This window comes from Rattus rattus, chromosome 6 (genome assembly GCF_011064425.1).
Source record: "Rattus rattus isolate New Zealand chromosome 6, Rrattus_CSIRO_v1, whole genome shotgun sequence".
Taxonomy (NCBI): domain Eukaryota; kingdom Metazoa; phylum Chordata; class Mammalia; order Rodentia; family Muridae; genus Rattus; species Rattus rattus.
Genome location: NC_046159.1, coordinates 25,025,284 through 25,046,175, shown reverse-complemented (window position 1 = coordinate 25,046,175; position 20,892 = coordinate 25,025,284). Strand labels below are relative to the sequence as shown.

Here is a 20,892-nt window from a genome sequence, read left to right as displayed (position 1 = left end):
AAGTCCTGCTAGGTAGCCTCAGCTAGCCTCAAAGTCACAGTTCTCCCACCTCAGTACAAACCCAAGTACTGGGATTACAGATGTGTGGCACTATGTTAGACTTCTTGATTGCTAACACAGCAGTAGATGCACAGGTGCCAGTCTCTGGGCGCGCACCAGTTTCCTCCAAGTTAGACTTCTAGTAGCACAATGAACGACTCATTGTAGACGAGACATTTATTTTCTTTGCTGACTATTGCCAAGTTGCTCTCAAAGAAAAACTGACTTTCCGTGACAACTCTTGTCAGTCCTACTCCTTAACGGCCATATCAGCTGTTTTAAAGACCACAGTAATTTTTTTGACAATCTAATGAGTATACATTTTTTATCATTCCATGTGCTTTGTGATAGTCACAAGAGCCTCCTCAGGAAGGGCTTTACAAGATATCTAATACATTCTGGTTAAGCTCTAGATCCTGTCTGAAGCAGAGAATACCCGCAGCCTATGAGAAAACTTTCTCCCATCACACAACTGTAATAACTGTCTTAAGTCGTAAGTGGTTAAGGGGCCTGTCACTCTACCAACACCACCCTACACTGGCTGGATTGAAATGTCGACTTCCCATTTACACCTAAGGACCGTTATCTCTTTAGGGTTTGAAGAATGACCTTTGAAGAGCTGTCCTCACTTTAACTCTGTCTTGGATGCTTCCAAGCAATTAAGTGCAAATGTTTAATCACTCATACGCATCCTTTTTCCACCTCCAGAAGATTCTGTCCACTGGACCAGACCTCAGAAACCCAGCGCATCAGTGGGCCTCTGGTACCAACCCCAGGCGCCCTCGGCTGAGGTAGAGATGACTGCATATGTGCTCCTGGCTTATCTTACCACTGAGCCAGCGCCAACCCAAGAGGACCTAACAGCTGCCATGCTCATCGTGAAGTGGCTCACAAAGCAGCAGAATTCCCACGGTGGCTTCTCTTCCACCCAGGTCAGTGATTGGCTAGAGCATTTTACTTCATCTTTAGTTAGTGAAAGGTTTGCTGACTAAAAACACACATGAGAAGAAAACAATGGAGGATTATTGGAGGATTATTCATATGCAGAGATAATAAAAAGAAATTCAAAAACATCTAAAAAAGAATTCTTAAACTCTGACACTCTACCTTAGTCTTGCATTATCATGGTCTCCTGTTGCTGTAAAATTATAAAAAATAAAAGGCTGTCTTTTACCCCACACTAGGTCTGGCACTGCAGTGCCCCAAGATATCTGGTAGACATCTTCATTTCAGTCAGCAAGTCTCTCACTCACTTTGCTCCATCTCATATCACACTGCTGATGGCTTCTCTCTGAGCCTGGCAACAATCTCTCTACCCATCTAGTTCTCCAGGCAGGTTGCCACCCCATACACGTCTCCAGCTACCATATACTATCTTGGACTTAAATCACCACATGAAAGAACACACAACACAATAACCTCTGATCCAATTGATAACATGTAATTTGCTCATCTAGACACACAAATCCCTGTACACATCCATTCCTTATGAATATTGATAACAAACTGTAAAGGTGCAGAGAGGAATCTTAACATCTGCCTCCATGTTCTCACAGCCACTTCTCTTCTCTCTCGTTCCAGTCTCCTCCTCTCTCTAAAACTTTTCTCCCACCCATCCTTCCTTCTCATCCAATTACAGGCCTCATTCTATCATGTACCTAACTTCACCTGTGTGACATCATCCTACAGTCTCCTAGTTTCAACAACAAATCTATGTGTCCACAGCAGGATACCTGTTATTCTTCTTGAAGGCTAGGATTCTCTTTTGAGCTGTTCATAGGAACCCTAACTCAACATTATTTCCTTACAAATGTGTCCATTTGTAGGCCTATATTTAAACTAGACACTTTTGATGGTCTCCAGATGCCTCTTAGTATACAAAAATATGTTTACTCAAGCTCAACTCTATATTCGTACACCTAAACAATTCATCAGCATGTGCCCAGGAAGACGCTTTATTCTCAGAGACATATGTTAGCATATGTCCTCTGTAAGTGAAAGGAGGGTATAGAGAAATACAACCTTGTCTTTTTCTATTGTGTTAAAAAATAAGATTATTTTCCCCACATGAATAAAAAATGAGCTATTTTATTAAAAATGTTTTATTTATCTCTTAGAAATCTATTATTTAAATATTCCCTCGCAGCTCATGCCAGCGGCATTGAGAATGTGTGTAGCAAGGGGGAGTTGAGCACAGGTGGTATTTGCTGAGCTGGGAGAGCCAAGTCAGAGCAGCGATACGTCAGGGGGTTGTTTATAAGACTCTTTGCTTCCTTTGGAGAAAGCCTGACTCTGAGCACAGTTATAAAAGGCCTCGGCTTCTCATCAGCAGAGAAGTGTTTAATTTGGGAAGGGGACCAGGCTAAGTTTTGGCTAGGAAACAGCAGATAGGATCACAATGGTCAAAGTGACATCATAAGTAAAGACCTAATGCCAAGAAAGCACTCCATCCCCATTTACATATATTTTCGACATCCCATATCACAAAACTTTATACAGGGGGAGATCAAAATTAATTTGCTGACTTATTTGTAGGATGTACAACTCAGGGCATATAGGTGATGCTATGATCCTGTTATCCACCTGAAGGTTATAATCAATCTTTAAATCTTAAATATCTATGTGAGGACGATACAAAATTAGGAAACTCAACCCCGTATGACTGCTAATAGATGTTGGAAAATAGGAGTTTTCATACCTATATTAGTGTCTTGTCTTTTTTGTTCATAACAAAATACATGAGAGTAGTTCTACAAAGCAAGGAGGTTGTGTTTTGCTTTTGAGAGTCCAGAGAGCATGTGAACATTAGAAATAAAGTTCTGGAGTGGGCTGCCTTGCCTGGTGGCTTTCCCACCTTACAGTGGAGAGCCATGGAGGGAGCATATTTGGGAACATGATACCCTATTTGAAAGCAGGAAGCCAGAGATCTGGATAGGCGAGGATTGTCCTTTTTGTGACAACCTACTCACAAGCGCTACCTGGGATTCCCACCAGAACAGAATCCCTTCCAGGATCCACGCTGCCAGCGACTTAAGGACCACTGCATTAGTTCCTTTCTTATTGCTGTGATAAAAACGCCACAACCAAGGCAACTTACAGAAGGCAAGGGTTGTTTGGCTTATAGTTCCAAACAGGTAAGAGTCTGTCTCTTAGTGAGGAAGAGGAAGAGGAAGAGGAAGAGGAAGAGTGATGGCACAGGACAGATGTGGTGGCAGGAGCTAGACACTAAGGAACCACATTTTGAACATGAAGCATGGAGCAGAAAGCCAAGTGACATTAATGCAAGGTTTTGGACTCTGGAAACCCACCCCCAGTGGCATACTTTCCCTCCAGCAAGGCCACCATCTAAGATTCCCCACAGAGTGCCACCAACAGGGAAATGCACAAGTGTTCAACTACATGACTCTATGTGAGACATTTTCATCGAAACCAGAACAGTCTTTACTGATATTTTCATCCAAAAGTATCACCGTAGGGCCTAAGCATCAGAGCTCTGGGCAACCAATCACTTCAGGATGTGGCCATCCCTGAATGAGTTATCCTCTTCTTCTTTCAGGACACAGTAGTGGCTCTCCACGCTTTGTCCAAATACGGGTCAGCCACTTTCACAAGAGCTAAGAAAGCTGCACAGGTGACCATCCGTTCTTCGGGCGCATTTTCTACAAAATTCCAAGTGAACAACAACAACCAATTATTACTCCAGAGAGTCACATTGCCGACTGTGCCTGGGGATTACACCATGAAGGTGACAGGAGAAGGCTGTGTCTACCTCCAGGTGAGGCTTGGGTAGAGTAGGAGGGTCCCAGGAATCACTCTTCCTGTAAAAAGCCAGAACTTAGGTGAGCAAATGGACAAGTCAGAGAAAGAGGAGGGAGCTGAGGGGAATCCTGAGGAAAGGAGAAACACAGATGCCTATCTTAAATGTGCCACAGACATCCTTGAAATACAGTGTTCTCCCGAGAGAGGAGGAGTTCCCCTTCGCTGTGGTGGTGCAGACTCTGCCTGGGACATGTGAGGATCCCAAAGCTCACACCAGCTTCCAGATCTCACTCAACATCAGGTAAGACCAATTTTCATAATCCGGGGAAAACAACCCAGCTTTTTACCGGAGCTGATCACTAAACAAAGCTGTTGGGTAGCAAATATCTGGATCTGTTTTAGAAATAAGGTATTAAGTTGGTAAAATCGAGTTTCTCAGCAACGGAGCTGTGTTGCCTGTTCTCTACCTTCAGAAGTTAATTCCCTCGAATAATCACTTACTCCTGATAATATATAAATGAATAATACCATCCTTTGTCTATTACTTGAATTCCTTCTATGTAATGAGATCCTTTAGTTATCTTGGTCTTTACAGAAAAAAATTCTGGGAAGATTTAAATGAAAGGAAGTAGTGGCTTTTCCATTGTAATTCTACTATAAATAAGTAAATCTAGTCATATACGGTATAATATGTTTGGAAAACAGCATGCATGTACACAGCAGGAGTCAAGTGGCCACAGAACTCACAAACACTCGGCTTGCTGCTCTACCCAGGAAACTCTGGTGATAAAGTGAGAATAACAGAAAACCCAGAACAGATTAGAACCCTCTAGGGCCTGTCACCTGGCCAGGCTTCCTTAAGACACAGACCTGAGTCCACAGGCTTGAATTCTGGTTCCAGATCCAGTTTCTATGGGTTTACTCAGTTCTGTACAAATTCTAATACACACCAGTTTTTTCAGGATCCTTGGAAAGTCTTATGTGTACTTCATAGAACCATACAGTATACACTATGCAGACAGAGAAAAAGACTATTTACTGATTTGGGAAAACCTAACTCTTCCTTTCCTGAACCTTCAGTTACACTGGAAGCCGTTCTGAATCCAACATGGCAATTGCTGACGTGAAGATGGTGTCTGGCTTCATCCCCTTGAAACCAACAGTGAAAATGGTATGCTCACTATCAGGCAGGATAGCACAGTTCATTTTATTTGTTATGCATCCCCAGATCAAGATAATATTTATTAAAATAAATATTACATTGACTCTTAAAAGATGTATGCCTTGTCCAAACAAAGTGTGATTGTGCTTGTATATGTATCACTGTGTGTATTGTGGCTACTGGGGAAACTTCTTAATAGTTTCCTTTTATTTCTTTATGCTAATTAAAATATAGTTACATCATTTCCCCCTATCCCTTTCTTTCCTCTGTCTCCCATGCTCCCCTCTTACTCACTCTCAAATTCATGGCTTCTTTTTCTTAATTATCATTACATATGTGTACATGTCCCTATATGGGTGTATATGTATATTATGCAAGCACATAACTATACAATACAACTTGCTGAGTTCATTTCTTGTTACTTGTATGTATAGATTCAGAGTTGACCATTCAGTGATGGATAACCCCTTTCTTCAGATAAATCAACTTTAATGTGTGTTCCTATGACATACCAACAGCATGCCCTTTATCCAAATTAGTTATCATTTTTAATTTTACTTCTTCATGTAAAAGGAACCTTTGAAGAAATTCTACCCTCAGGATATTTTGATAATAGATATTTTCATTCTTTTTCCTGAATTCTCCAGGAATGCTTAACATTTGTGGTGTCTCCATTTTCTTTAGCTTGAAAGATCTGTGCATGTGAGTCGGACAGAAGTCAGCAATAACCATGTCTTGATTTACCTGGATAAGGTGAGACCCCCGACTGTCTATGTGGAAAGCACATACGTAATCGTCCTCTAGAAACTATGTGGGAAGGTGTGTCTATATTTTAGAGTCGTGGCCTCTGTGCTAGAGACATGAGATTTCTAGTATCACAATGGCTCTCCTCTCTTTGGAGTTATTTCACCTGAGCCTGTGGGTAGACTATACTCCTGGCGTATGAATACTTCTGCAATATAATCCAGGGGTATGAATACTTCCAAGCCTGAAAGACAGTCTCCCCAACAGGTTTTTATTATAGCAACCAGTTAGCTGGGAGATACTGAATAATGCAAGGAAGATAAATAATAATGCATAATTATGATTAGTCAGTCATTACATCATCATCTTCATCAACAGTTGAAGAGGGGAAAATACCGTGAATCTCAGCTGGCCGTTGGGCCTCGTGATAGTAAAGCCGCAGTCCATCCATGGACCAATAATTGAAAAGATGGGAACAGTAGCCGAATTATTCAACGTCTATTGATAGGAATTTCTGTTGACGCAGCAGCAGTGACTTGATTTTTATAGAATTTTTTGGGTCTGCGTCTGTATTTTTACAAGATGGAAAGGCAAAATTGCTGAACCTCTGAAGTTTAGGAGAAGATATAATAGATAGTAAAACTGAAATTATGTATAGATCCCTCCATGAACAGAGCCATGTGCTGGCATTGATTAAGGAAGTCGTTACCAGGCTGGAGAGATGGCTCAGCGGTTAAGAGTACTGACTGCTCTTTCAGAGGTCCTGAGTTCAATTCCCAGCAACCACATGGTGGCTCACAACCATCTGTAATGGGACCTGGTGCCCTCTTCTGGCCTGCAGGCAGAAGATATTAAATAAATAAATGTTTTGTTTTGTTTTGTTTTGTTTTGTTTTAAAAGGCAGTAGTTCCCAAACTGTGGGTCAAAACACCTTTTGGGCGGGATGGGGGAGAATCCATATCAGTTATCCAGAATATCAGATATTTACATTACAATCATAGCAGTAACAAAATTACAGTTAAGTAGCAACAAAATATCGAGGAACTGTATTAAAGGGTTGAAGCATTAAGACGGTTTCGAACCCTGGATTAAAGTGTATGGACTTGCTAAGTTATATTAGTCATTTAAGAAGTAATTTTTGGCAATATTCCATTTACTTTGGGTGTTTTCTATACCAAGCACAATATTGTCGGCTGATAAAAATCTCTGACCCATAAAACCACAATTAATTTCAACATGAAAAGTTCCAGGATGTCACTTAGCCCCTTTTGATTTCCAGGTGTCAAATCAGACGGTGAACTTGTCCTTCACGGTTCAGCAAGATATTCCAATAAGAGACCTGAAGTCAGCTGTAGTGAAAGTCTACGATTACTATGAGAAAGGTGAGAGAGAGCAGCCTGAACAGAGACATTCAACTCCCAATACCGAAACTTAGACTTGGAATGAGCCAGGCTGCCAAGTAATACTGGATTCTTATCACTTCCTGTTGTGTCCTTCGGTTTTGACACCTGCCCCTTTCATCTCCTTACTTCTGTGGAAGAAAGCACATTTTAAAACCATCAACCAGAGAAACCAATTAATCACAGAGTTTAACTTTTTGTCAGATAAGGATGTACAACCACTGACTGTCAGGAGTCTGGGGTGAAATGTGGCTCACTGTAGCTGGAAGGCTACCCAGAGCAGCAAGGAGAGGATTAGGGAAATGACGTGGGCATTTCTGGTGCAAACACAGATGCCCAGAGTGACATCACATGATGCATTTGTTTCTGTTTTTTCTTTTACTTAGATGAGTTTGCAGTTGCAAAATACAGCGCTCCCTGCAGCGCAGGTAAGTAGTTCATATTCTTTTAAAGGGCTTCCAGAATCCCTCTAGCTTGTGTCCCAAATTTCCTCCTCCATACACTTCTAGGTAAATACTCTCCTTTAGGAATCATTTTGCTTAGATTGCATATTATTATAGAAAAATGTATGCTTTCGGGGAGGTGTGATGCCTCGTGAACCCTCAGCTAGTTTGCTGCACAGTCTATTGGGTAATTAGCTGTTGTGGGTCTCAGCTACTCCTGTATTCATTGAGTCGTTGTAGACACTATGTGGTTCAGACTTAGAGGCAGGGGGATGATTTGTTCATGCAAACCCATGCCTACCTTAATTTTCTCTTCTTTCCACTACCACAGATTATGGAAATGCCTGAGGATGCGGTGAATAAGAAGTGTTTCACCAGAGCCCTGACCTCAGGACTTCCCAAGAAAAACAGTGTATTTGTATTTCCAGAGATTTGATAAATAAACCATTTTTTCATATCTACCCATCACCGTTCCCTCATTAATTCAGTCATCATTTTTTTACATTTTCATGCTTCCACATCTAGTACTCAATAAAAACTGATGAAAATCAGGAATGGAAGGAATTTAGAATACCAAAAGGTGATACAGTGATATTGGTTTCAGTGGGATTTATGGGATGGGGGATGGGTCAAAAAGTATTGGATCACAGCTCAGAGAGAGTAAAGCACATTCAGTTATAGAGATGCCTCAAGGAAGAGCCAAAGAGTGAAAGCTTATGAGCCAATAAAGACTGACTTGACCAGAAGTACAAAGTTGAGTATGTTGATATTGGAAAATAGCCTTACTGCTTGGGATTTACGTGTTCCACATCACGCAAGGTTAAAACCTCCTGAGGAGTAGTAAGAGTGACCCGTCCATCACTCTTGACACTCGGGTTCCATGGCAGAAGGCAAACTAAAGTTGTGAAATATGTAGATGCAATTATTCTCAGAAGTAAGGTCACTCAAGCCCAAATGGGAGAGCTGTTCAATGCCTGCATCTCGGGGGTCATTGAGTCAGGGTGGAAGGATGGTGACGAAGTCGAGGGGCATTAGACACAGAAACCAGCGTTCTGTGCTCTCAGGTCCCTTCCATACTTATTTTATTTTTCTTGTATTCAACATTCAAATCATTCATTATGGGAAATGATACGTGGAAGCTTCCAGAGATTTGTAGAGAAAGAGTACTCGCAGACAGAAGAATTCAGAGGTACTCTGAAGGCAATCCTGTCTAACCGGCCTTACTTTGCCATGGAAAGAAGACAATGTTTGTTTACTTTGGCAGAAGACAAGTGGAGGTGGATTAAACCGAGGCCATAGCCGGACTTTGAAATTTAGTCAGTCCTTAAATGCAATCATGTTTTGTGATACATTATGCTGTAAGCACCTCACAGCCCTAGACCTTTCCTCTCTGTCGGTGTGGGACTCACAACTGAAAATGCTTTCATTTAGCTGTCGCACCTAGTCCAAAAAGGTTCATTAATGAAATACCAACTATTTGCCTCTCATCTGGAAAGCACAGGACTATTTGATATAACATCCAATAAAACAGCACTGCAGTAAACATAGCTGTAAACGTTTCTCTAAGCCAGACATATCACACAGAGGAGGGAGGCTTCTCCATCTTCTATGCCCATGATTTGCCCTGATCTTGGGTCTTCCATTGAAGCCATTTTATTGGTGGAGCTTAATACTAAGATTTCTTTTTGTTTAATTGCACCCCTTTTCTGTATACTATATTGTCTTCCGTATTTTATTTACCTGTAATTGCCCTCAGAAGGCAGAGGTGAAGGAGACCACTAGCCTCAGGCCAGTCTGTGCCATGTGACAAGAACTTGGAGAAAGAGAAGGGAGGAGGCGGTAATGGTGAGTGAGAAAGCAAAGAGCTTGCAGCTAGTCTCAAAGAACAAAAGCAGCAAACCAGAAGAGGGCAGAGGCTCATCACTGAATTGATCTGTATACAAGCAGAAATTCTGGCGTCCCCCTACCATGCACCTGTGATAAAAATCCTCCCTTCTCTTGTCTTCCACCAGACAGCTGCAGAAAGCCATTTTGAAGAAGTCGCTGCTACTTGATAGCCCTACATTTTGAGAGTTAAAAGGCCTTCTCCTCCCCCCATGCTGCCTGCTCTGGAGAGCTAGGGCACAGAGACAGGCCTTGAATATCTGCGCAAAAGATTAACAATCCTGCATGGAAAACTATTTCTGTTTTATATAATTACTTTCGTTAATGTTTTTATTTATCATTTGACAGCTTCATACATGTATACAATGTTTCTGATCCCATCCACTTTCTCATCCAACACCCTTTCTCGTGTCTCTTTCCATCTTTCCAACACATCTCCACCCAATCTTCATGTTCTCTTCTCTGAATCCCATTAATGCCCACGTGCACTTAGATATGGAATCTTCTTCATGAACAAAGGCAATCTACCTCAGACTTCCACCTGAGCCAAAGCTACATCCCCAAAGAAAAATGACTCATCTCCAGTAGCCATTAACTATGAATAAATAGCTTCTCATCTAGGGCAGGGCCTCGAAAGCCCCTCCCCCACCCACGCTGGGATGTTATCTAGCTCAACGTTTGGAAGTTCTTGTGTAGATAACCACAACTACTGTGAGTTCATGAGTGCAGTGCACGTGTCATGTTCGCAAGAGAGTATTTCTCAGTACTCCTCATGTCCTGGCTCTTACACTCTCCCTTCCCTTTTATTGCCCTCTTCCATGATGTTTTCCAAGCCTTGGAGGTAGGGAGTCCATATTGATGTCCCACTTTGGGGCTAAGCACTCAACTGTCATTTATTCTCTACACATTACTCACTCGAGTATCTTGCAATAACCACTGATTACGAAGGTGAAGAAGGAGGAGGAGGAGGAAGAGGAGGAGGAGATAGAGAAGGAGAAGGATAGAAGGAGGAGAGAAGGAGAGAAGGAGAGGAGAAGGAGAGAAGGAGAGAAGGAGAGGAGAGAAGGAGAGAAGAGAGGAAGGAGAGAAAAGGAGAAAAGGAGAGAAAAGGAGAAAAGGAGAAAAAAGGAAAAAGGAGAAAAGGAGAAAAAGGAGAAAAGGAGAAAAGGAGAAAAGGAGAAAAAAAAGGAGAAAAGGAGAAAAGGAGAAAAGGAGAAAAGGAGAAAAGGAGAAAAGGAGAAGGAGAAGGAGGAGAAGGAGAAGAAGAAGAAGAAGAAGAAGAAGAAGAAGAAGACGAAGAAGAAGAAAAAGAAGAAGAAGAAGAAGAAGAAGAAGAAGAAGAAGAAGAAGAAGAAGAAGCAGAAGCAGAAGAAGCAGAAGCAGAAGCAGAAGAAGCAGAAGCAGCTTCTCCAGAAAAGGCTGACAGGAGCAATAATATATCAAGCATAAACATTAATAATTAGAAGATAATTTGACAATGTCCATTAAAAATAAAACAAACAAACAAACCAGTACTAGGAGGTTCCCGTCCAGGGTCCATGATCTTTCCAGTCACATCAAACATGAGTTTCTTCCAGTGAAGCAGTTCTTAACTATATCCAAAAAATACTCAGTAACCCCCATAACACCCAAGCATAATTGCACCAGTGGGTCCATCTTACCTGGAAGATTAATATTATAGGATGCCTGATCTGTAACTGCATAGAGCTACTGATCACGTTGTCCTGCAGAGACCTGCATAGCTCTTTCTGGCACTGTGAAAGGCAACCCAGAACCATGCTGCTGCACCGTGGGCAGTCAATCCATTCTAGGAGAAGGGAGAAGCATGACACCCATCTGTACACAGGAGAGCACATTGGGTTTTGGTGATTATTTCCAAACTCAGAACTACACAAGCAGTTCCGGTTAAATTCTGTGAGACACAATAAGGAAGGAAAAGAACCTAATAAATAAAAAGGAGAGATTTATAGAGATGGGAGCCATTTGGGGCGGAAAGGAACTGAGAGACCTAAATACATAGCACACAAATTGTGAAAGAATAGAATTCACTAGTAAAAGAAGGAAAACTATATACAAAAAAGTCACTATTGACGTGTCACTCCCTATGAACACAGGATAAGAGTGAAATAGCAATAACCACTTAAAATCTAATCCTATCAGAAAGTACAAGAACACTGATATGATATGGTGGGAATTAAGACTGCAGCACGTACATGATTGGAAAGGAAAAGAGAGAAATGACGATTAGAAGATTGATAAGAAGGGATGGGGATTTAGCTCAGTGGTAGAGCGCTTGCCTAGGAAGCGCAAGGCCCTGGGTTCGATCCCCAGCTCTGAAAAAAAGAACCAAAAAAAAAAGATTGATAAGAAATAAATATAGGAGAGAAAGGTAAATAGAAGATAGGAACACGAGGTGAGAAAATTTGTATAAAGATATTAGAGATAAGAAATACAATAAAAAATGTAAAAGGAGTCCCAGGCCTCAGGAAGCTTTAACTCACAGTATCCTTCCAACTCCCGTCACGGTCAGTCAAATCACGTGTGTCCCATTACAGTCTCTTATTATATATGTTTTTAATTGGGTTGCGAGATTGTGGGTTTTCATATAGCTTTCAAACGTTCTTTATTTGGGTTAACTCTGACATGTACAACACACTAGTCGAAGTTTCAGTTTTGACCTGAAATGTCTTTCAAATTCCATGATTCCACGATTCCACGATTCCACGATTCCACGATTCCACGATTCCACGATTCCACGGTGCTCGAGGCCCCACCACCAGTCAGTGATGCAAATCAAAAAATGTAAAAAAGAGTCCCAGGCCTCAGGAAGCATTAACTCCCAGGGTCCTTCCATATTCCCTTCAACGTCAGTCAAATCACGTGTGAGAAGAGGCGGGACTTCCGGGAGGTCAGACCTAACTGAGGGAATTGACTATTGAACCTATTATGTCCAAGTCAAAGGGACCCTGAAGACTACCGAGGAGCCGATTGTGATACAAACACATAAGGGTCTTTATTATGAGCACTCAAGCAAGGTCTCTCACCATGCCACCTCACAGCAGGTCAGAATGAGAGCCCTGAGTCTAGGGCTGCAGGTTTTTTTTTTTTTGTTGTTTGTTTGTTTGTTTGTTTGTTTGTTTTGTAGTTATAGCAAGTTTGGGGAATTTCCATACGGGTCAGCAAGTTAATATTTTTAAAAACTGCATTTCTGGCATCATCTGCAAGAACCAAAAACAGGGCCAAAACTGCCGACAAACAGGATAGCCAAGTTGCCTACTCTCTGCAGGATATCTTCAGTTACCTATATGTACTTTGATCCTGCTACTGTGGCCTGATTGGCTGTTGCAGGGTGGGTGTGGAGGGAGTGCAGAGGAGGTTGTGGAGGGAGGAGCTGTCATAGGATGTTTGCTCAGGTGGATTTTGTGATTTTCTTCCTGGAATTGGAGTTTATCCCCCGGTCTCCCACAAAATGGAGTTTCTTCATAAACGGAGCTGGTTGGGCTTTACAAAGCCAGATCATTGAAAAGGATATTGGAAACCCTCCCTTGGCCCTCCTACAATCCACAAACTCTCCCATCAAAAGCCTCCATTGTGTTTTGAAGCCTCATTACAGACGGCAAGGCAACCAAACCTTTTCTGCTTATAAGATGTCTCTTGATAGATTGTTTCTCCAGAGGTGAAATGAGCCAACTCAAGCCAGATTAAAATATATAAAGGCAAATTTCCTGCCATAAGAAGGAAGAAATCGGAGAGGTGGGAAATAAAGGGAGAAAGCAAGAAAGAACATGCGCAGGAATGGGAGTGAGCGTGGGGCGCCAAGGAGAGAAAGAAGACAAAATGTCTGGATTATAGGCAAGAGCCTCTAGGGGAAAGGCAGCCCAACCTCTGGGCTGTAAAGTTCAGGGTTAGGGGCAGGGTATGTCAGGTAGGGACTGAGGGATTCTGGGAGAACCTGGAGGCCAGGTCCGCTTTGGTGTGTAAAATATGCACCACAGCCCCTTGTCCCAGGGTCTGAGACCAAACATCTCTCAGGTATTTTGTTACAGAAGCTAAATGCTAACTAGCACAGTAGGCTCTACAGACACCTCACATGCAAACCCCTGCATCCATAATTTTACACATGAAACACAAGTTCACATATTCTTTGCTTTCAGTCAGCAAACACACCCCAATTTATAAGTGAGAGTTGCCGGGTAATACACACTTTTCTCCGCCCTTTCCATCTGGAACATACGACGATTCACCAGATGGCCGCCATAGTTTTTCTCTAATTAAGTAGATTATCTTCTCAGCCTTCCAAACTCTTTATCCACTGAAGTTTTAATACAGTCTATGGATCTTTATCAGGTTCATTTTCTCTGCCAACTAAAGAATTAAGAGGCAGGAAAAACCTTGAGCCCAACAGAGAGCTACAGAGAAATCTCAAATACCTCAGAGAGCAGCAGACAGGATCAGCAGTTGAAGAAAGTCGTTTATTGGTCATAAGGAAACACACCCATGCAGCAGACACACAGAGAAAAATATGCTAAAAAGATTTTAAAGTCTCTGAAGATTCTTTCTCCCCTAATTTAGAAGTTGTTGAAGAAGAATAGGAAGGTCGATTGGTCCGCAATGGTTTGTCACGTGACCTGATCTGAGCCACCCTTGAGCTTGGGGATCCCGTCCATTAGCAGAGACCTGCTGGTGGGAAACAAAAGTCCACAATGCCTTTCTCTCAGATCAGGAGGGTAAATGTCTTAACCACTATTCTATAACTATGAAGAGACATTATGACCAGAGTCTCAGTTAGGGTTCCAGTGCTGTGAAGGGACACCATGACCACCGAAAATCTTATAAAGGCCAACATTCAATTGGGGCTTGCTCACAGAGGCTCAGTCCGTTAGCATTATGGTAGGAAGCATGACAGCGTCTAGGCAGCCACAGTGCTGGAGGACCTGAGAGTCCTATATCTTCATCTGAAGGACCCTAAGAGAAGACCGGCACCCCCCACAGTGACACACTTCCTCCAACAAGGCCACAACTAGTGCAACAGTGACACACCTCCAAATAGTGCCACTCCCTGAGCCAAGCGTATTCAAGCCAACACAACCAGGAAACTCTTATAAAAGAAAGCACTTAATTGTTTAAAGTTTCAGATTTAGTTCTTTATAATCCTGGCAAGGACCAGGGTAGCTTGCAGTCAGACATAGCATGAAGAAGTAGCTGAGAGCTACACATGATCTACTGGGAATTGGGGCACACAGAGAGAGGGGAGAGGAGGGACGGAGAGAGGGAGAAAGAGGGTAAAAGAAGGGAGGTATAGAGAGACAGAGGGAGAGACAGAGGGAGAGACAGAGGGAGAGGGAGAGGGAGAGGGAGAGAGACAGAGAGAGACAGAGAGAGAGACAGAGAGAGAGACAGAGAGAGAGACTGGGGACTCTTGCAGAGAGCCAAGGAGATACAGTAGGGACCCCATAGCATCTCAGGAGACTGTTGTTATCAATCTATTAATACATTAAGGAAATGACCAAGAAGACACAATCAGCAAGTGGAGGCACCAGGTCTAAAGTCAGCCTCTGCCCACAGATTTGAAATGCAAACAAATGCAGCCCAAACTTCCCGAGTTCATCTAATACAGCTGCAAATGAAGCCAAGCACACTCTGATAACACCTCTCTGTGTCAAACAAACCACAGTTTATAAGTCTGGGTGGTTTGATTGCCTGTGAGGTTTTACAGATTTTTAACAGAGAAAAGTCTACCTTTCCTTCATCCCCAAAACATGCTTTATGCTGAAGGAGGCAGTCCAGTGTTTGTATGATGGTCCCCCATTCCCCAACTTCATTGATTTACTCATCCATCTGTGACTGGCTATTGCCTCCTTTTTTTAATTTATTTTTATTTTTTAAATTTTTTTTCCATCTTTATTAACTTGAGTATTTCTTATTTACATTTCGATCGTTATTCCCCTTCCTGGTTTCCGGGCCAACATCCCCCTAACCCCTCTCCCTCCCCTTCTCTATTGGTGTTCCCCTCCCCCCTCCCCCCCATTACCGCCCTCCCCCCAACAATCACGTTCACTGGGGGTTCAGTCTTGGTAGGACCAAGGGCTTCCCTTCCACTGGTGCTCTTACTAGGATATTCATTGCTACCTATGAGGTTGGAGCCCAGGGTCAGTCCATGTATAGTCTTTAGGTAGTGGCTTAGTCCCTGGAAGCTCTGGTTGCTTGGCATTGTTGTTCATATGGGGTCTCAAGCCCCTTCAAGCTCTTCCAGTTCTTTCTCTGATTCCTTCAACAGGGGTCCTGTTCTCAGTTCAGTGGTTTGCTGCTGGCATTTGCCTATTGGCTATTGCTTCCTTAACTTACTATATCCCATAGGAACATCATCCCATCCCACTATATATGCCTCCATTTTGACTGGCTGCCTATCACACTTGTGTGACTCTCAAGTGAGCAAGCAGCAAGATAAATCCTATGCTTTCTGTATGAATACTTGAAAGGAAATTATAGGAAGTCACTCCTGGGATTGAGAAGACACCATTGGCATTCACTTTTCTCTTAACCTATGGTCTGTGGGCAGTCAGGCTGTGGCTTATTGAGAAAATCCCAAGGTTGTTTTCCCTCTCCCTTGAAGGTCTAGAGATTTTGTCCTATGCTTTTCTTCCTGTTCACCCCCAAGGAGAGCTAGATTAAATAGAGAGGTATAATAGGGGTGTATTGAAGAGCCCGAGTGCCCAGTTATTATGAAGCTAGGCATGGCTTCAAACTTTTAAAGTATTCCTACTTTTAAAAGTATTCCCTAGTCTGAATCATTAGCTTTCAAATGAGTAGAAGAGGAGAGATAGAGAGGCCATGGAATCTTGCCAATGTCTCCAAGTGCTTTCTTTGCTCAAAGCAGTTCCACCTAACCATGTTCAGAAGGCAGCCCTAGAAACACACAAGTCTGCTGAAATAGTGCTTCATGTGAGGAGGGAGTGTGGAGGGTACACACTGGACTTTCCAGGATCTTGTGGAATAAATTGGACAGGGACATGTGGATGGGGAGAAGCAGGAAGATTCTGTCCAGAAAGAGGTTTGCAAGCAAAAATTGGGTCATGGTTGTGAGAAAAGCTCAGAAGGCCACAGGCTCAGATGTGGCTCAGTTGATGTCGTAGTTATGTTTTAAGGGCTGTGACGAGATGCCATATTGGAACAACTTATAGAAGAAAAAGGTTATTGGGACTTACAGTTCCAAAGGGTTAAACCTTTACCACCATGACGGGAGCCTCGCAGCATAAAGGCACCTTAAGTGTCAGAGACTAGACTTTTAGACTTTTGTTTATCTTTGGCAATCAATCTATTTACCAGGTCAGGATCCAGCCTGCCCTGAGCCCAGAAAGTCATTTTGGGGGTTGAGCCCCAACTTTGGACCTAACAGTGAGTTGGTGCTTGCTGCCAATTCTGATGACCCCAGCTAAATCTCTGGGATCCACGTTATTGGGGACACAAAGTTTCTTGCATCCAAAGATCACTAGGGAAACCAGGAATGTTAATCTTGCGTTAGTGTCTCCTCAAAGGAAGAAATACTTGTTTTCCACTCAGAAGGCTAGAAGTGGATGTTGTTAAGGACATAGTGAGGACGTTGCTATCTGCAGAGGCAGACCAAACCTAAGTCCCCCGAATGTTTATCCTTGACTCTACCTCTCCAGACTTTTATCTTTAGTTCTCAGTGAATGGAACCTAACTTTAGGGGGTTCCTAAAGTTAGCCTGCTGACCTCTCTGCTATCACAGTGAGAAGCCATAGAAGACTCTAGGCCTTTAGCTGTAGAGCCCACCTTCATGGTCACATGAAACTTGCAAACAAGTTTCTATGTGGTCACACCTTATGCTTTATTGTGTCCTTGGAACTGGAATGATGATTGTCTGGAAACCTAGGATGGGAATGATTGTGGCCTGGAAACTTGTCTCCAAATTGTACTGTGTTTAAATATGCAGGCTACAAACCAGACTCCTGGAGTTTGATCTGGCCTAACAAAGTCAAGCTGACCCAAGATTTCATTCTAACCTCTTTGCCGCTGTTCACTTCCCTGCCTGCCATGCTGCTATGACACTGGCAGGGATCCTTGTAACACATGAGAAAACTGATTCCTGCAAGCTTTACTCTGATGTCTACACACACACACACACACACACACACACACACACACACACACACACGCACACACACACACACACACACACATTGTATACCACAGTGTGATTTCACAAGCAAATGTAAAACACAAACCTGAATCAATATGGAAGAAAACCACGTCTGGTCAAAGCTGCATGTTCCACAGGAACTAGCTCTGGGCACACCACTGTGGCTCAGCTCTACTCTGGAATGTCCTTCCTGCTATGTCTGTCTCTCGCTGGAACATGCATCAAGGATTGCTCCCTGGTGGGAAACAGGGGGAGGTGGGCAGAAGTGCCGTGTGTTGCTTATACACATCTCAGGAATCACGTCATTAAACACGAATCTAGGTGGTATCATAAAGGCCATTTGCAAAGTAGATTTACTGATCATTTCCCTAAAAAGTGACCCAAAGAGATACAGTCTGGATGGCTCTGACTCTATCGCTTGTTAAGTCCATAAATTAAATGAAAGTTTGGATTTTTCTGCTTCAAAAAAAATGAAGACTGCCCTTTCCTTTTGCACTCTCCTCGAATTTTTGTCTGTGGCCATGTTAAGTCCATGCCTGTTGGTGAGAGTCCCTCCCTAACATCATGGCTGATTAGTGCAACCTCACAGGTGCAGAGATCAGTACCCATAACAAGTGTACAGTACATTCCTTTCCATTTTGTCTCATGTGTGTCCACACATGAACGTATGGCATGCATTGCTTCTTCATGTCGAGAAGGCATGCATGCATTCACTGTTTCCTGGTTGTGGAGGTCATTTGACCATCTGCTTTACTCTCCTGCTGCCTTGATTTCCCCACCCTGATGTGCTACACTCTTGAGATGTGACTCAGGAGACACCATTTTTCCTGTTAAGTTGCTCTTACCAAGGTTGTTCTTTAGAATCCTGCAATAGAACTGGCATCACAAAATCGGCAGGTCCATGACCCCTGAGTTCTTCGTGAGTTGGGAGGAAAAAACGATGATTCTCATTTACAGACTGAAGACTCTCGAAGCCTAGAAATAAAACCACTACAGACACAAAAACTCCAAGAAGAACTTGTCTCCTGTCACATCTCAAGTGTGTATCACATCATTTGGCTAGAGACTCACAGACGGTGTAATACTAGGAGCCTCTGATAGCTGTGGCAGGGAACAGACAACTGCAGGTACGAAGGCTTAGCAGTCATCATTGTAGATACTAACGTATGCCCTTCATGTGAAACAAAACAAACCCTGCTTATACCGAATCTGTCAAATATCTTGTAAGATTAATAAGAAAAGTAATATTCTTTTATCCCTCCAAAATAATATGGTCTCCCAGATATATAGAAGGGACTATATGAGCAGTTACAACAAGGTAGGGAAATTTACATCTACGGGTGTTAGATGTACATACAGCATCCTTAGCCTCAGGCTTGGTGGAGTATGTCTGATTCTGAGATACGTTCTTAGAGTATTCTTTTTCATAAATAAGATATAACAGTTCAGATATCAAGGTTGAAAGTCTTAGTCATTGCTGTGAAGAAACACCAAGACCAAGGAAACTTTTATCAAGGAAAGAACTTAATTGGAGCATCCCTACTGTTTCAGAAGTTAAATCTCTCATCATCATGTTGTGGAACATGGCGGCTCACAGGCAGGTGCTTGAGCAGCAGGTGAATGCTACATCATACCGATGGACAGAAAGCCAGAGGACCTGATTCTGGTATGGACTTTGGAAACCTCAAAGCCCATTCCCAGTGGCATACATCCACCAACAATGAAGAGATCTCCGTATCTTTCGTAGTCTCTACAGTGTTTAAAAGTCCAGAGTCTCTTTTGAGATTTGAGGCAATCTCTTAACCGCCATCCATGTAAAATCAAAATCAAAAAGCACATTGACCTACAATGACATAGAATATACATTACCATTCCAAAAAGTGGACAGGGAGCCTAGTGAGGAAATACTGGACCATCCTCACCAAACTTGTAAAACTCCTATGAGGTAATAAACCAATCCCTTTCCTTTTTAAACCCATATGTTGCTGTGTACCAGGGAGTGAGACAACCACTCTATTGCTGATGCAGGGGGAGAGAAACAGAGCCTCACAGCTGAGAGGCATAAAAGCCGTTTCTCACCCAGCTTCTCATCTCACACAAATGAGATGCCTCCCTTTAAAAACCTTCCTTCTAACTGGTTCTACATAACACACCTTCTATTTGGGTTTAGGGCTGTTGGCCTGTTAGTAGTAACTAATAGATGGTCATTTTAATTAACTCTGTGATCTTTTTCCCAATGGATTTCATCTCTCTAACAGGTATCTCTAGAAATCCAGGCTTTACCTTCACAGTTTCACGCAATGGACTCTCTGAGCCTCCATGCAGGGCTATAACCCTTACACATGCCTAGGTGCAGAAGCTTTTCTTAGCAGGAGATTCTACAAACCCTTTCTTGTATCCTTGATTCTAAAGACAAAGCCATGTACTGATGCCCAATTCTGCTGCTTAATCAGACTGGAATTTGACCCCCTTTAAAATCACGTCTGCATCAGCTTTCTGTTGCTCACGCTGCCCTTCACTGCTTAAGCTTGTCTACATCACCTTTCACACATTGGAAGGTTTTGTTGGTGGGGTCTTGCCCTGAAGTCAAGATTCCATCCAGCATTGGGCTCTTCTTGACATTTTTTAATCTCCTTGAACACTGGACTTACCTCCATTACATTTACTGTTTCCATTTTCTCCCAAACTCTACATCTGTTATCTCTCCCCCACCCTACTTGTCTCTCTTTATTGTATATCTGCATGAGAGTATCAGCTAGTAACCATGTCAATACTAAGTTCTCTTGAAATCTCAGCCAAGGCCACTAATCCAAAAGTCTTCAATTCAACCTCAGGCAAAACAAGGGCAGAAAGCAGCTTCATGCTTCACTAAAGTATCCCAAGAACAGTCCCTAGGACTCTCACTAATATTTTCCCTCCAGAAACTTCTTGAGCTGGGCTACCATAGGTCAAATCACAGAAAACACTGCCTCCCTTGTTCTTCTAGGATGGCCCAGTTAGCCCCAATTAAAGCATCTGACTGCTTTTCTAGCCCAGAGTCCCTAAATTTTCCATATTCATACAATAAACAGCACATCAGGCATGTAATGATAGTACTCCGGCCTCTGGTACCAATTTCTGTCTTAGTCAATGTTCATTTATTTGACTGTGAAGAGACACCATGATTAAGACAACTCTTAGGAAAGAAGGCTTTTGACTGGGGGCTTACTCATAGTTTCAGAGGCTTAGTCCCTTATCAGTGTGGTAAGGGGTATGGCGGGATGTAGGCAGGTTCTGGAGTAGTAGTAGAGAGCTACATCC

The 20,892-nt window shown here is 42.6% G+C and overlaps 1 protein-coding gene across 1 annotated transcript in view; it reads left to right on the top strand.

The window, feature by feature from the left end:
- LOC116903891 (alpha-2-macroglobulin) overlaps window positions 1-7,895 on the top strand; it is a 49,396-nt gene extending 41,501 nt beyond the window's left edge. Inside the window, exons 29-36 of the mRNA XM_032906652.1 lie at window positions 748-971; window positions 3,596-3,814; window positions 3,972-4,099; window positions 4,879-4,969; window positions 5,645-5,713; window positions 6,984-7,086; window positions 7,491-7,532; window positions 7,879-7,895. Coding sequence (XP_032762543.1) covers window positions 748-971; window positions 3,596-3,814; window positions 3,972-4,099; window positions 4,879-4,969; window positions 5,645-5,713; window positions 6,984-7,086; window positions 7,491-7,532; window positions 7,879-7,895 — 893 coding nt within the window. The remainder of the gene's footprint in view (window positions 1-747; window positions 972-3,595; window positions 3,815-3,971; window positions 4,100-4,878; window positions 4,970-5,644; window positions 5,714-6,983; window positions 7,087-7,490; window positions 7,533-7,878) is intronic.
- The last annotated feature ends 12,997 nt before the right edge of the window (window positions 7,896-20,892 follow it).